This window comes from Osmerus mordax, chromosome 18 (genome assembly GCF_038355195.1).
Source record: "Osmerus mordax isolate fOsmMor3 chromosome 18, fOsmMor3.pri, whole genome shotgun sequence".
NCBI classification, from domain to species: Eukaryota; Metazoa; Chordata; class Actinopteri; order Osmeriformes; family Osmeridae; genus Osmerus; species Osmerus mordax.
The window spans coordinates 2,347,267-2,362,535 of record NC_090067.1 but is presented as its reverse complement, the minus strand read 5'-3'; the positions used below and the strand labels follow the sequence as shown (position 1 = coordinate 2,362,535).

The following is a 15,269-nucleotide window of genomic DNA, read 5'->3' as shown; positions in this document are numbered from 1 at the left end:
CCAACATTTGTACGACTTTGCAATTATAACAGCACGCTCCACATAGAACCCTTCCAACTTTAATATCAAAAAAGAGTGGTTGTAGCCATCCATACACAGGTTTTTACAGTACATCATATTATACAGGCTGTACAACTATCCAAATTATTGTTCAAGTGCTTCCCTTTAGACAAATACATCATCAGCCCAATCACCAGGATTTATTGTTAACATCAGCTGACACTTGTCTGTGCATGAGCTATATGTAAGCTCTGCACACTCCTACACAGGGCCTATATACATCATAAACAATCTCCTCCTGTCTTAAAAGCTATGAAGAGATTTAAACTGTCCTAAATCAAAGTAAAAGATAAGTTGCTCCCTCCCACGACACAAAAGAAACGGAGAAAATGTGTCTTCCCGTCTCGGAAAACACACATCCAAAGCCATGCAGAATCTGTCCCATGTTGGCTGTGTAGGCTTGTCTCTAAGGAAGCACCCGCTAGCTGCTAGACAGCTAAAACAGGAAGCCCAACATGCACCGGCACTGCAGCTGTGGCACCCAGCTGACATGCTGGGGGGATAAGGTGCGGTTTCTGTAAACATTTCTCCCCGAGAGAGAAAGACACACCCAAGCCCTTGATGTGTCTTTGGAACTCTCTCTTTACTTCTCCCTCCTCTTCTTCTCTCACTCTTTCTCTCCATCCCTCCCTCATAACCCGCTCTACTCTCTTGAGTCCAGGTAGCTAAGCTGTTGTGATGGTTCCGGTTCCAGCTCTGATCCAGTAGAACACTGGTACTTTTCCTTCTGGGGTTCCCCAAAACACATTCAGTCTGGCGCGGGTTCCGTGGAGTTGATTTCCTGCTCAGTGGCGCTCACTTCCTCTTCCTGGTCTGAACGTGGTCTTTGATTGGCTGAGCGGAACAACCGCATGAGGTCCTTGAAACGTGCGCTCACCTAGACGCAAGGAAATATGGGTAAACAGAAGTTGTTCAAGATGCAAGCTACTTTCCAAAAGCAATCATTCATAGTTGAAACCAACTACACCTCTAACCTCATTGGGTGTCTTGTTGCCGAGTTCGGCGGAGATGGTCTGAAACGTCCTCTGATTGGCTCCTCTCAGCTGGCAGGTCGTCAAGATTGTTCGATCTGCTTCTCTGTTGAATGAAAAAAACGTTTGTTCAAACTTATGTTCAGACCTGCATTTAAAAAAGTGCAACAGTTCAATCTTCATTTAATTTTTCTATTTAGGAGATACCTTCAAAAAAAAATCGTCTTGACAAATTGTTTGATGTTGCACTTAAGACATGACACTGTTTTTGTTGTACCGTATTATGTAATTTTGTTGTTGAGATGTTATTGTTGCATTATAGTTGTATTGTACCGTTTTCTGGTAGCTGAGATGTTGATAATTATCAATGGGCCTGATAAATACAGATCGTTCTTTGACTCTGACCACCGATAACTATGCATTTCTGATCCTTCATTTTCTGCTATACTTTCTAAATGCACTTTAGGAAGGAAGTGAGGAGGGGATGAAGGAGGAGGAGAGGAGGGGATGATGGAGGAGGAGAGGAGGGGATGATGGAGGAGAGGAGGGCTTTGGTTCTGACCTGGTCCAGAGTATAATCTTCTCTCCCGTGGGGGTGAGGGAGATGTTTTTGGCACAGACAGGATTGTCCGAGATGCAGGCCTGCTCATCCATGTCTCCCCCATCCTCCCCCTCTTCCTGCTCTCTCCGTTTGGTTCTCCTGGGATTGGAAGCCTGTCTTCTCCTCCCTATTTGCGGTGCATTATGGGAAGTGTAGTTTGAGGTGTCCTGACGCTCTGCCTCAGACGACAGGGAATATAACATGTCGAAAAATACCCAAAATTCTTCCTGGAGGTGGGAGTGGCCTTTGAGAAGGCCCGTGATCTGTGCTTTCATCTAGGCAAAGAAAGAAAAAAGAGAGAGACAGAGAGAAACAGAAGAGAAACAGAAAGAGAAACACCAGAAAGAGGAAAGACAGGAAAAGGAAAAGACAGGTTAGCTGATATCAGGTATGCAAACATTTGTGAGTTTCAAACTTCAATAACAGTATCTAGTGGTTGGTTGGTAACCAGGAAGTAGGCGAGTGTACCTTCTTGATACCCAGAGGGCTGTGGGCGTGGCCTCCTTGGAGGATGCTCACTATTTGGCGGTAGTGGGAGGAGTCCTCTCCAAAGCTTAGTTCAAGTTGCCGTAGGAACCGCCGACTACGCTCAAACGCCTGCTGCTCTGCCAACTGCCAGGAGAGAGGGAGGGAGTGAGGGAAAGAAGGAATGAGGCCAGGAAGGAAGAAAGTAGATGCAAAAGACATGAACAATCTCAAAAGTACAAACTCCGGTGGTATATCCTCAGTAATGTAAAACAACCTACGTATTTTACTGACTGTGTACTGCGTTTCAACACAACTCCTATGTACAAACACAATTCACTCAAAAGCTGAGAAACGTTCTGCATTTGGGTGTGTACAGCTGCGTGAGGCCAATCAGAGCACATATTCTTTGCCCCTGAACAGTAGCCAATCAGCTCGTGCCACAAAAAAACGATCTCCTGTAAACATGACGGAGTGTGAAACTGTGCTGTGGTGAGACCAGCGGTGGCGGTCGGTTACATGCGTGGTCTCACCAGGCCGCAGTGCTGAGCCTGGTCTGGGTGGAGGAAGGCAGCGAAGTCTCGCAGCAAGTCGGGCCAGTCCTGCAGAACCGGTCTGATCAGGGAGAACAGCTCCACGGGGGTCCTCCCCCCGCCACGCTCAAACTCACACAGGGCCGCCAGGAAGTCCCCCAGACGCCCCGGAACCTTCTGGAGAGACTCACACACCTGGAGGTGAGGGGAGGAGAGAATGGGGAAAGAGGAGGAAGGAGAGGGAAGGAGGGAGCAGAAAGAAGACAATCCGTCAGAGATTGCAGGTAAAGAACAGCCATCTGAAAGCTTCATCGGGACGATCCACGTTAAGCCAGAACGTGGTCACGAGAGGCTGAGCTAACGCTTCGCAGAGATAGAGCAGGCTAAGCTAGCATAAACAAAGTTAAGTCAGCTCACCCTGTTGAGGTAATCCTGTGCATACGCCAGCTCTTCCTTCTCCCTGTGGGGGTCACACCCCTGTAGCTCTGTGTCATCATGGGGGAGGGGGGTCACGGGAGGGGGGGGAGGAGGAGGAGGGGCCACGGGATCTGGGTTGGAGAATGAACTCTCTATGACCTCTAACCTCCCCTCTGATGCCAACCAGGAAAGCTTCTCCATTGTCTCCTACGAAAAACACACACACACACAAACTGTAATGTCTATCTGCATGCAAGCACACAGCCTGAAATATAATTGGTCGATTTACACATTGGCCAATCATATTGCAGCAGCCTCAACATGTGACCTCACCTGTAGCTCCGGCACTGAGAGGGTGGACTCGTCAGAGAATGGTGACATCACTTCCTGTTCCTGTTGGCCTTGCCGCTCTCCCTCCACAATCCCTCCATGGTGCCCCGCTTCCTCTTGTACTTCCTTTTCTCCCTCCCTGATTCCGCCCCCCACGTCTGACTGCCCAGGGGACGGCACCAGTGTGACCTCTTGACCTTTCTCCGGCTCCGCCTCTGTGAGGTCACCGGGGTCAATGCTTCCTGCAGGACTGGCAGAGGACTCTGACAGTGCCAGGAGGGGCATGTCATCGTAACAATCCTCCTCCTCTTCCTCCTCTTCTCCCTTCTCCACCTCCTCGTCCCCCCCCACCTCCTCCTCCCTCCTCACCATGACGACGGTGACACACTCCCCGTCCATCAGGGTTTCCAAGAGGGAGGGATGAAGAGCGGAGGTCTGGATCTGGATGAAGGGAGGAGGAAGTGAAGGAGCCTGAGTGGTAGCAGGGGGCCGGTCTGGGGCTGTGGTGCCCCTGCTAGCCGCCTCCAGAGACCCTGTAGCATGAGGGTGGGAGGGACATGCAGGGGGGAGGAACCTGGGTAGCCTGTGCAGCCCAGCGAAGGTGCTGACCCTCTGAGTGACAAGCTCTTTAGCCGATAGGGCAGACTCTGACCACTGAGCATCCAATGACGAAGCGCCCGAGGCGGGCCTATTGAGAATGACCTGCATTGCATTCTGGGAGGTCTTCGAGCGAGACTTTCCCCTTGTTGTTTTTGACTTGGGTTTCGACGCGCCCTGGACCGGCCGCTGTTTCCGTCCGTTGTTCGCGTGCTCCCCCTGGGGCGCTGTACCTCCTCCGGTCCTGCTGGGGGCGCCGTCTGAGACGAGCATGTTTTTGAAGCCGCTGGGTTTGAGGATGAGGCCGTCGGGGAGGTGGGGTGGGTAGAGGGTGCCGGGGGGGTAGCTGTAGTACCTTTTGTTTTTAGAGCATTTGGGATCACCGGCCATGTTACATTGTCTCACAGCTGGGTAGATGACCGGAAGACTCCTCTGTGGATGAAGAAAGACGAGTTTAGACACAACAGGAGCTTATGACTGCTAAAAGCCACTGTAAACAGCTTGTAACCACTTAATTCCGCTAATTGACATATTTAAACTGTTGATACAACTTATAACCATGAAAAAACACTGACGTACACAGGGGCATTTGAACCTGCAACCTCTTGACCTGCAGTCGAAGGCTCTACCACTGAGCTAAAGCTATCAAACAAGCACTTTCTTCCTGCAGGCCATGGAACAGCCACCAGCAGATGACAGTGATACATCTGGCAGAGGGGGTACAGTACCTGGTAAATCCAGACCGTTCCTCAACTTTGACCAGCTAAATACTGTTAGAGCTATGCACTCCTGCTCCTTGACTTTCTGCTGTACTTTCTGCATGCAGCAGTATTTGTATGTTGCTTTGGAGAAAATGATCTGCTAAATGAATACAATGTCTAATGCGGTTACCCTCAGCCAGGCTGGCATGATGTCCTCGTCTCTCTCCACCGGGGGGCGCTGGTCTCCAGGCTCCACCCCGCGACAGGCCAGGGGCATGGGCAGTACCACCCTCTGCCGGTAGTACACCTGGGCACACACAGGACCACTACTGGTTAGGACTGCTCTAGGAGTTAGTCTGCAGTAGTCTCTACCAGGCCGCGGTAGCATTCTCTCTCTACCAGTCTATACTAGTGTCTACCAGTCTCTACCAGTCTGCAGTAGTCAGTAGTCTCCAGCGGTCTGCAGTAGTCAGTAGTCTCCAGCGGTCTGCAGTAGTCTCCAGCGGTCTGCAGTAGTCTCCAGCAGTCTGCAGTAGTCTCCAGCGGTCTGCATTAGTCAGTAGTCTCCGGCAGTCTGCAGTAGTCAGTAGTCTCCAGCGGTCTGCAGTAGTCAGTAGTCTCCGGAAGTCTGCAGTAGTCAGTAGTCTCCAGCAGTCTGCAGTAGTCAGTAGTCTCCAGCAGTCTGCAGTAGTCAGTAGTCTCCAGCGGTCTGCAGTAGTCAGGAGTCTCCAGCAGTGAGTGCATGGTGAGAGTAGCAGCCCTACCTTGAGGATGCTGTCGGGCCTGCGAGGCGTGCTCTGCTTCAGCAGGTGTCCTCTGGTCTGGGCGGGGGCCTTGGCTCGGAGCAGGTACTGACACAGGTTCTCCATGGGCTTCAGGGTTCCCTGCATGTTCCTCATGCCCAGCACCAGCAGGCTGGAGCACGCGCAAACACACATAGAATAAATATAAGAAAGTATGGATCTCTAAATGGACCTATGAGTGTAAGGATGGTTGAATAAGTGGAGGTCGAAGTCAAATCATTTGTGAATGGCACATATGACTGAATGCATGTCCACATGACTGGCCGGTCTGACTGGATGTGTGCGCAGGGGGGAACGTACCAGTCCTCAGCTGGGATGAAGGAGTTGAAAGTTCGCGGGGCTAAGAGGGCGGGGTCCAGACTGACCAATGGCAGCAGCTCTGGGTACAGGAAGACAGGACGCGTGGCGAATAGCCAGGCCAGCTGGGCGGGCATCAGCGGGTACCGACGGACTGACGGACACAACAACGATACATTGGCCAATAATATTTTTCAGTCATATCTCGGTAAATTTCACCAAAAATCTGGTATCCATCAGACTCTAGTACTCATGGATCTATGACACTGCTTAATAACCACTAAACGTATGTACGTCTAAGATCTAGAATCCATAGCATATCCAAACAAAGACAACTGCAGATCCTCTCGCCCACGCCAACCCTATGCTAGCGCCCACCCCTCCGCCCCCCTCCCACCCACTCACTGCGTCCCTGCGAGGTGGGCTGGGTGATGTTGGGGCTGTAGGGGATGGGCCGGAGGCGGAGCTCCTCCAGTAAGGACAGCGCCCCCTGGAGGTTGGAGGCCCTGAACAGGCTGCCTGGGCCCTGGGACAGCTCCCTCTGCTGGGCAAACACCTGCAGCTCAGTCTGGTGGGGGAGGGGGGGTGAGAGGAAGAAAAAAGAAGAGGATATTAGGGGGGGTCTTACCAAGAACTGGTGGAGTGTGTGTGTCTGACCAATAACTGAAGGGTAGTGTGTGTGTCGGGGGGTCTCCAGGAACTGCTAGGTGGTGTGTGTGTGTGTCTCACCAGGAACTGCTAGGTGGTGTGTGTGTGTGTCTCACCAGGAACTGCTAGGTGGTGTGTGTGAGTGTGTGTGTGTGTCTCACCAGGAACTGCTAGGTGGTGTGTGTGTGTGTGTGTGTCTCACCAGGAATTGCTAGGTGTGTGTGTGTGTGTGTGTGTGTGTGTGTGTGTCTCACCAGGAACTGCTAGGTGGTGTGTGTGTGTGTGTGTGTCTCACCAGGAACTGCTAGGTGGTGTGTGTGTGTGTGTCTCACCAGGAACTGCTAGGTGGTGTGAGTGTGTGTGTGTGTGTGTGTGTGTGTGTGTGTGTGAGTGTGTGAGTGTGTGTGTGTGTCTCACCAGGAACTGCAGTGTGGTGTGAGCTTCACTGTGCAGGGCTGCTACTGGGCTAGCCAGCATGTAGACCTGGGTGAGCAGCTGGACATGCTGCAGGACAGAGACACACAGTTAGAGAGGAGAGAGAGGGAGGAGAGAGGTAGGGAGGAGAGAGGGGAAAGAGAGGAGAGTGGGAGGAGAGGAGAGAGGCTGTAAAGGAAAGGAGGAGAGGAGTGTGTGTGTGTGTGTGTGACCTGCTGGATCTGCTGCTGCAGCTGCAGTTTCTGGGTGGCGTTGACGGTGGGGGTGAGGGCCGGGGTGAGGGCGGGGGGTTGTGGGGTCTGGAGCCTCTTCTTCCTCATGGCTGCCAGCTGCTCCCTCACAGTCTGGAAGCCTCCATCATCTTCTTCTTCCTGGTACACGGGCTCCTGCCAGCGCCTGGGGGCACAGGTCAGGGGTCAGTAGTTGTGTGTGTGTGTGTGTGTCTCTCTGTATGTACAGTAATATTATTGGACAGGGTGGGCTACAGTGTGCGTGTATGTATGTGTGACGTGTTGCGTTTGGATGTATGTGTGGTGTGAGTAATGTGTTGTGTGCATGTGTGCTGTGGTGTGGCGTGTATGCAGTGTGGTAAGTGTGTGTGTGCTCACGGGCAGGGTGGAGCGGGCGTGGTGAAGGTGTGTGTGTCGCGGGACTCCTCCTGACTCTCCTCCTCTTCCTCATGTCCTTCCTCGTCTTGCTCCTGAGAACACAGGTCCTCCTGGAACTGGACCACACACACACACACACACACACACATTACCACACACACACAGTTACCACGCACACACACAGCTACCACACACACAAATTAAGACACAGGTTCCACACACACACACACACACACACACTCACACACACACACAGGTGGATGTCTTACCGTTTCAAACAACTCCTCCATCAATTGGTTCACTTCCTTCTCTGGTAGAGAGAGAGAGAGGTTATAGCTCCATTAACGGCAAACGCACATCTACAACTTTTGTCTCCAGGTTGCCGTGGTGACTTACTGGTGATGCGTACGGCCCGGTCGTTACGGTAATCCTCCACATCAGGCTCGTCTGTGTCGGCCAGGAAGTTATACTCTGGATCATCATCATCATCAGCTTCCTCTGAGAGAGGAGGAGGGAGATACACATCATCACACACACACACACACACACACACACAGAGAGACGACATCACACACACACACAGACATCACACACACAGACATCATCACACACAGACATCATCACACACACACACACAATCAGAGAGACAACATCACACACACACACAGACATCATCATACACACAAACACACAGACACGACATCACACACACACACACACTGAGACATCATCACACACAAAGTCACAGACTCTCCCTCTCTCACACACACACACACACACTCAGGCTTAGTGTGTCCCCAGCCTTCAGTCTGTCTGAAGTGTGTGTGACTAACAGCAGTCAAGTGTCCAGTGTGCTGATCATGCAGAGCAGTGCAGTCTGTGTGGCATGCACTAAACTGGAGTTTTATGTCACACACATATCGTACATCCTGCTTGCGCGCGCACACACACACACACACACACACACAGGAGGAATTCTATTGACCCAGTTCCGCAGGCTGGCTGTTGACAAGGATTTTGCTCACGCAAGGTCTTTTATTAAAAGGGTTAGACACTCACTCATACACACACTATATCTCACACACTCTCTCACAGACCATCGTTCTCAGCGTCGGAGCACATGAGCCCTCTCAGCCAATGGGTCCACTCGCGGTCCTCCTTGGCGGAGCCACACTCGTACATGTCGGGCGTGGTGTCAGGGGCCCTTAGCTCCGCCTCCAGGCGCCCCAGGGGGATGTCCCTGAGAGGACGCTTGGAGCGAGTCCTCCACGCCATCACGCTGTCCTCGGCTGGGGCCAGAGGCTGGGGGGGGGGCAGGGGCTGGGGCTGAGGGAGGGGCAGGGGCTGGGGCAGGGGGAGGAGGAGAGAGAGGGAGGAGGAGTGGGGCGAGGAGGAGAGGAAGTCAACTCAAACTGTCAGCTTCCGTTCGGGGAATCTGATAGGTCAGTCTCTGGGACGGGGCGGTACCTGAAAGGGTTCCATGCAGGCGGGGACAGGGCCTATGGCTAGCTCCTCCTCCACGGCGTGGAGCTTCTCCAGGAAGCTGGAGTCTGGAGGCGGTTTGATGGGCGGGCCAGGGGGAGGAAGGGGCGGGCCCATACGACGTCTCGCTTTGTGATTGTACACCTGGGAGAGAGACAGAGAGAGAGAGACAGCGAGAGAGAGACAGCGAGAGAGAGAGAGAAGAATGGGAAAATGGGAAAGGATGAAGGAGGGGATGTGTGTGTACCTGAACCTGGATAGGAGAACTAGAAAATGTTAATGACAGAATCTTCCTCGATGAAGATGACATGTTTGTGAGATTGATTTTCGTTGATTGGTTTTCCTCAACCTACAAAAGCACTACCAGCCAATCGCTTAGTAGAGAAATAATAGCTGCCCTCAAGTTTTATAGTGAGTGGGAGCCTGAAAAATGTATAAACCACATGCGTTTTTGTGTGTGTGTGTGTACCTGCAGGGAGCTGTGTGTGTGTACCTGCAGGGAGCTGTGTGTGTGTGTACCTGCAGGGAGCTGTGTGTGTGTGTACCTGCAGGGAGCTGTGTGTGTGTGTGTGTGTACCTGCAGGGAGCTATGTGTGTGTGTGTGTGTGTGTGTACCTGCAGGGAGCTGTGTGTGTGTACCTGCAGGGAGCTGTGTGTGTGTGTGTACCTGCAGGGAGCTGTGTGTGTGTGTGTGTACCTGCAGGGAGCTGTGTGTGTGTACCTGCAGGGAGCTGTGTGTGTGTGTGTGTGTGTACCTGCAGGGAGCTGTGTGTGTGTGTGTGTGTGTACCTGCAGGGAGCTGTGTGTGTGTGTGTACCTGCAGGGAGCTGTGTGTGTGTACCTGCAGGGAGCAGTGTGTGTGTGTGTGTACCTGCAGGGAGCTGTGTGTGTGTGTGTGTGTACCTGCAGGGAGCTGTGTGTGTGTGTGTACCTGCAGGGAGCGGTGTGTGTGTGTGTGTGTGTGTACCTGCAGGGAGCTGTGTTCCTCCTCCTGGCTGGCAGCTCTGAGGATCCCTGCTCTGACTCCCCTGGGAGACGAGGCTGTGCTCTCCATGTCACTCTCCTGGAACGTCTACACACACACACACACACGACACACACGACACACACAACACACACAACACACATAACACACATAACACACATAACAGTGGTACAGCCTGTCAGTATTACTTCCTCCAGATCTCTCCCAAACCGGGATTCGAGCCCGGGTCCTCTGATCTACGAACACACTAACATGAAGCTCTTACATCTTCACACGTCTCATCCTCCTCTTCCTCATCGGGGCGGTACTCTTCATCAGAGGAGTCCTCGTCTTCCAGGGGGATGTCCACAAACTGGGGCGCCTTCGACCCACACACACACACACACACACAAACACACACGTACGGTAATCTTCAGTGCAGTGGTAAAGCCTTGTGTGAGTGAGAGTGTATGTGTGTGTTTTGTGTTGTTCTCTTCAGCAGAGCAGGAGGGCTGGGTGGTACCTTGACTTCACTGGCCTTCTTAATGGGGGAGATGTTCCATGCTGGGATGACCTGGGAGGCAAATCAAGCATACTCTAAACACCATTGGAGCCCTTTAACATGCTTACTTATGCGTTCACAAAAAAGAGAGAGAGGAGGGATGGAAGAGAGAGAAAGAAAGAAAGAAAGAGTGAAGAGGGGTGGAAGAGAGATAGAGAACTCACCACTCCTTTCTCCACCACCTCTTTCAGTTTGGAGCGGGTCATTTTGGGCTCCTGGGAATAATAATAAGGAGGGGGGAGGGGTGGAGAGGTGAGAAACCTAGATGAACCAGGAACAGGAAGTGGATTAACTCTTCTTCTTGGCTTGTATCTGAGTGACACTCACAAACACAGGCACAGCCTCGGTCTCGTTGATGGCAGCCTTCATCATGGCCACCACATGCTCGTTGGTGATCACTTCCTGTAGGGGGTCAAAGGCCATAAAATGCCATTTTACATTCGTAACACTGGATCTCAACATTTTAATCATCACCTCATCGCCACGCTGATGTCACCCCTGGTTGCCGTGGCGCCCAGTCTCTGTGGAGACACTCACATGAATGATGTTGCGCACGTTGGTAGTGGTGAGGTTGTGCTGTTTGGACTTGTTCTCCAGCTGTTGGTCCAGCTGCCTGTCAATCTCCACCTCTGAGCCCGGCTCTTCACTCTGACTTTCCTCTGATTGGTCCTCGGCCGGTCTCCTCTTCCTCTTTGCCCCGCCTCCTTTCTTTCTGACTCCCTGGCGCGTCCTGCACTGTTCCTCTGACGAAGAGAGGAAGTAAGGGAGAAAGAGAGAGAAGGGTGTAAGAGAGAGAGTGAGTAAGGGAGAGAGGGAGTAAGGGAGAGAGCAGGAGAGATTGAGGGAGAGTAAGCGGGGGTAAGTGAGAGAGTGTGTGTGGGGTAAGAGAGGGAGAGTAAGAGAGGGGGGAGGAGTTACAGAGAGAGCAGGCAGGGAGTAAGTGAGAGGAGGGAGAGTAAGAGAGGGAGTGTGTGTGTTAGGGGTGGAACGGAACATGTATTCGTACCGCACCGTACGGTACGGGCGTCACGGTTCGGTGCATGAAATTACACGGAGAATACACGGTATAAAAATGTTAAAAACTTGTGCAAATTAATAAATGTAATGCGGAAATACTGTTAGATACTCGTGTTCTTTAGGGACATCTAATCTGAAGCTCTGATTGGCGCCGCCGTGAGTCAGAGATAGGCTAGCTAGCAGCACTAAGGACGAGTATGGCGAGTGGTGGCGACCCACGAGTTGTTGGTTTCCCATTCAGTTACAGTAGTACAGGCGAGAGAGTGGTGGATAAGACAAGCAGTGTGTGTCGGCGTTGTTCAGCAGTTGTGGGCAGTGACGTGCAGTCTGGGTCGGCAAGGTAGGCACTGCCTACCATGCCAAAATTCAAGCGTAAACATTTTTATTAAATCATTTTATTTTATAAACTTGTATTTTTACTGTTTATTGTTGTGATTTATATATGCAATATGTGTGTTATTCCAATTGTTTAGACGTTACGAGGACGAATGTAGCAGTTAAGCGTAATCAAAAAAATAACAAAAATAAGCAGTGCTTTTACTCTCCGTTCACTGCGGACGACAAGCGAAAAACTCACTTGCGCACTTCGATCCTGTATTCTTCAACATGTAGGCTACAGTACCAGTCAAAGGTTTGGACACATTTTCCCATTTAAGTGCCTAGCCTCTTACTGACATCACTGCACGTCACTGGTTGTGGGGTATGTAAGTGGAAATACATCTAACATGCTAACGCATCTGGTGTGTGCTAAATGACTACAAATATCCGACGCCATCACCCAGGTGTGCCAATCACTGGAACGAGACAAAACAAAACTGTTTAACTTCTCCTCCCTACAGTGCTTAACCAGCCATTAGATACTCATACAAATAGGGCCAACAAAATTACTGACGCAATCGGAATTTACATGTCATCTTCAATGCGCCATATTCACCAGAAGAACCTGGTTTGTTTTGCTTTTCCCTCTGTTGTACCGAACTCGTACCGAACCGTGATGTCTGAACCGCGGTATGAACCGAACCGTGACTTCAGTGTACCGTTCCACCCCTAGTGTGTGTGTGGGGGGTAGAGAGGTGGAGTAGGACAGCGTTCTTCCTGCTTACCAGTGACAATGACCAGCAGGTCTGTGTCAGTCATCTCCTCCTCGGTCGAGGGGCATGGCCAGGAGGGGTTGGAACAGAGGCGAGACCCCCCCTCTCTGCTGCCCTGCCCTGCATGCAAACACACGCACAATCACATGCAAACACACGCACAATCACATGCAAACACACGCACAATCACATGCACGCACACACACAATCACATGCACGCACACACACAATACAGTATATGCTTAATTCACAGCCATCCAGGTGATTGTTGGCTTGACCAGCTATAACCTGTCTTCCTTCCCGCCCTCTTCAACCCCCCATCCTCCCTCTTCCCCTCGCTCCACCCTGTCTGGCTGCCCTCCATCTTAACTCCTCTTTCCCTCCCTCTGCCCTCTCCTCCTCCCGTCCACCCTTTTCCTCCCCTCCCTCCCTCTTTCCTTCCTTACCCCGAGCATCAGATTCCTGGAGGGGGCCCTGGCCTTGACCCCTGACCTTTGCCCCGAGTCGGCATGGCAACGTGCTCTGTCCCTCCTCCGGGCTCCCGTCCTCTTGACAGTCTTCAACTGTAGGAGGCGATGCATTGTGGGATGACGGAGGTTCGGGTGCCGGTGGCTTCTCTGGGCGCGCTACCTTGGAGGCTCCGCCAGCTTTGACGGAGATGCACTTCCGTTTGCGGACCAGGCTCATAGCGTCGCTGCATCACCTGGGAGACGCGACAGCCAAAGAAGAGCGTGTGCTGTATTTCTATGTCAATTTGGATAAAAGCATCTAATAAATGAAAAACATTGAAACTGAGCACTGACGAACTGCCTCTGCTCAGTCATGCTTGAGACCGTGCGACCGTTTTCTTTAGACTGTAGTACCTATTCCAATATCCATTCCAGTCTTTTAGGCTACTCGTACAGTAACACATCTCACATTTTGCCATTGAATTCCATAGGAAAACTATACGTAGGTAACGTTAGCTAGCGTGCTTCCGATGTAGTTATGTTACAAGCTGTTTACGTTAGTCAGTGCCCTATTCAACCAGACAAAAGTCTAAATATGCGTGACCAAGATCAGACAGTCTGGTTTGATTCTTAGCACGCTGAAATGAATTGAACAACCAGATCAGTACACGCTATAAGACAGTGAAACAAACGTTATCACACTGGTTTGTTATTATGTGTGTGACATTAGCTAGCCTTGTCTTTCCTGAGTAGCAGTCTAGCTAGCGAACAAGCGAACTTAGCCACGAATGACTTCCAGTAAACTAAACCTGTCCTCTACTTCAAGGACGCAATAGATTGTCCAAGTACTTTTATACAGGGTAAATGTAGATGTTCAACGTGTGTTTTTCAAAACAATAGCTCTTACCCGCCACAGCGCGAGCTCCATCGGCAATTAGCTGAAAACTACATTCGTGATTTCACTTCCGGGCGCAGCACTAAAACCTTTCCCATTCTACGTCCTACAACAAATACTACACGATGTATTACCGCTTGCGCGCATTACCATCTTTCGTGATTTTAGGATCACTGTGATTTTAAAATATGGGTCACTGTGATTTGAAAATATTCAAAAAATAGTAGAAGATGATTTGGGCTGTCTTTTACTGAATGACAGGGTGGCATATTATCAAGACAACTGGTTGTTTACCCAGACAGAGAGACCATTGACTAATTTGATTGATGATTGGCAACACCTTGCATGTATCTGTATGTTATAAAACACGGTTGCGTCAAAGTGACACATAGGTACGACCATTGAAGAGATCAGTCCATTTGCTTATGAAAAAAAAAGCCTTGTTTCGGTTATCTTTTACTATTTTACGCACGTATATTCAGCATGTACGCGTCAAAGGCTAGTGCCTCTGTGCGAAACATTGTTCTGACACAGGAGAGAATCCCCACCTTTACTATCCCGTCTCCGCTATTTCGGTCTCCCCGCGCACGACAGGACAGTCATGAATCGGACCGATCGAGGCTGCTTTCTACGGACAGCAACAGCCCCGAACAGCTCTCGCGCACCGCATCGCCATTCGTTCCAACCTCCCGGTTACTTAAGGTTTCTTCACCAGCAAGGAAGATGAGGCTTTACCGCGCCAACAAGGACCTTGTGGACCCATCCACACAAGCGGCCATGTCCATGCACGTGGAGAAAGTCTCCACACCGTATGGGTTCTGTTTGCTAGCCGAACGTCCGGCCACGCGGCGACGGGAATCGCTGTTTCATAAGCGTGCACCTGCAGAAAACACAGACGGAGACAACTATGGAATTCAACAGCCCTGTACAACGGAACAAACAAGCAGGCACAATCGAACACGCTTGGTTGTGACTGCTTCCAACTCCAATTTGGGCGATACAATTCACAACTCCATGACCCCGGAGGCGCCCCGGTCTGCCCAGAAGACTGGTAGAGCGGCCGCGCTTCAGGCATTCCTAGACAAACCACTCATTGCTTTAAGAGCCTTAACTCCAGGGAGAAGGCGGAAGGACCTTGGCGAGACTACCGAACAATAGATGCTCCCCATGTGCCAGTAGTGTGTTCTACGTTTTTAACATTTGTCAAAATAAAAACCTTTTTATTGCACCATGCTGTAACTTTTCCAGTTATTACAAGAGAGGGTTGGGTGCAAAATATCTGGTTATTGTTGGAAGTGTGAGGACAACCATTCTCGAGATGGTTGTGAAGGGAACCTGATTTG

The 15,269-nt window shown here is 51.1% G+C and overlaps 1 protein-coding gene across 1 annotated transcript; it reads right to left on the bottom strand.

Moving 5' to 3' along the window:
• Positions 1-49: 49 nt before the first annotated feature.
• Positions 50-13,963, bottom strand: gon4la (gon-4 like a). The gene is made up of 27 exons (XM_067255240.1): positions 13,939-13,963; positions 13,029-13,285; positions 12,595-12,702; positions 11,012-11,217; positions 10,802-10,876; positions 10,639-10,689; positions 10,436-10,486; positions 10,199-10,294; positions 9,916-10,020; positions 8,934-9,092; positions 8,564-8,768; positions 7,863-7,964; positions 7,736-7,776; positions 7,467-7,582; positions 7,071-7,254; positions 6,841-6,927; positions 6,181-6,343; positions 5,779-5,929; positions 5,440-5,590; positions 4,866-4,982; positions 3,381-4,406; positions 3,048-3,254; positions 2,631-2,825; positions 2,101-2,244; positions 1,594-1,907; positions 1,035-1,137; positions 50-937 (listed from the first exon to the last, which is right to left on the bottom strand). Exons 2-27 carry the CDS (start codon positions 13,267-13,269, stop codon positions 809-811), a joined length of 4,527 nt encoding a protein of 1,508 aa, XP_067111341.1. The 5' UTR covers positions 13,270-13,285; positions 13,939-13,963; the 3' UTR covers positions 50-808.
• Between the last annotated feature and the right edge of the window lie 1,306 nt (positions 13,964-15,269).

Bases quoted from the DNA above. Each gene is read 5' to 3' on its own strand.
- gon4la (XM_067255240.1), bottom strand. From the start codon at position 13,269: ATGAGCCTGGTCCGCAAACGGAAGTGCATCTCCGTCAAAGCTGGCGGA. The intron at 10,877-11,011 runs GTGAGTGTCTCC...GACCCCCTACAG, and splicing joins ACGTGCGCAACATCATTCAT to GAAGTGATCACCAACGAGCA. The intron at 8,769-8,933 runs GTACCGCCCCGT...CCCCCCCCCCAG, and splicing joins CCTGCATGGAACCCTTTCAG to CCTCTGGCCCCAGCCGAGGA.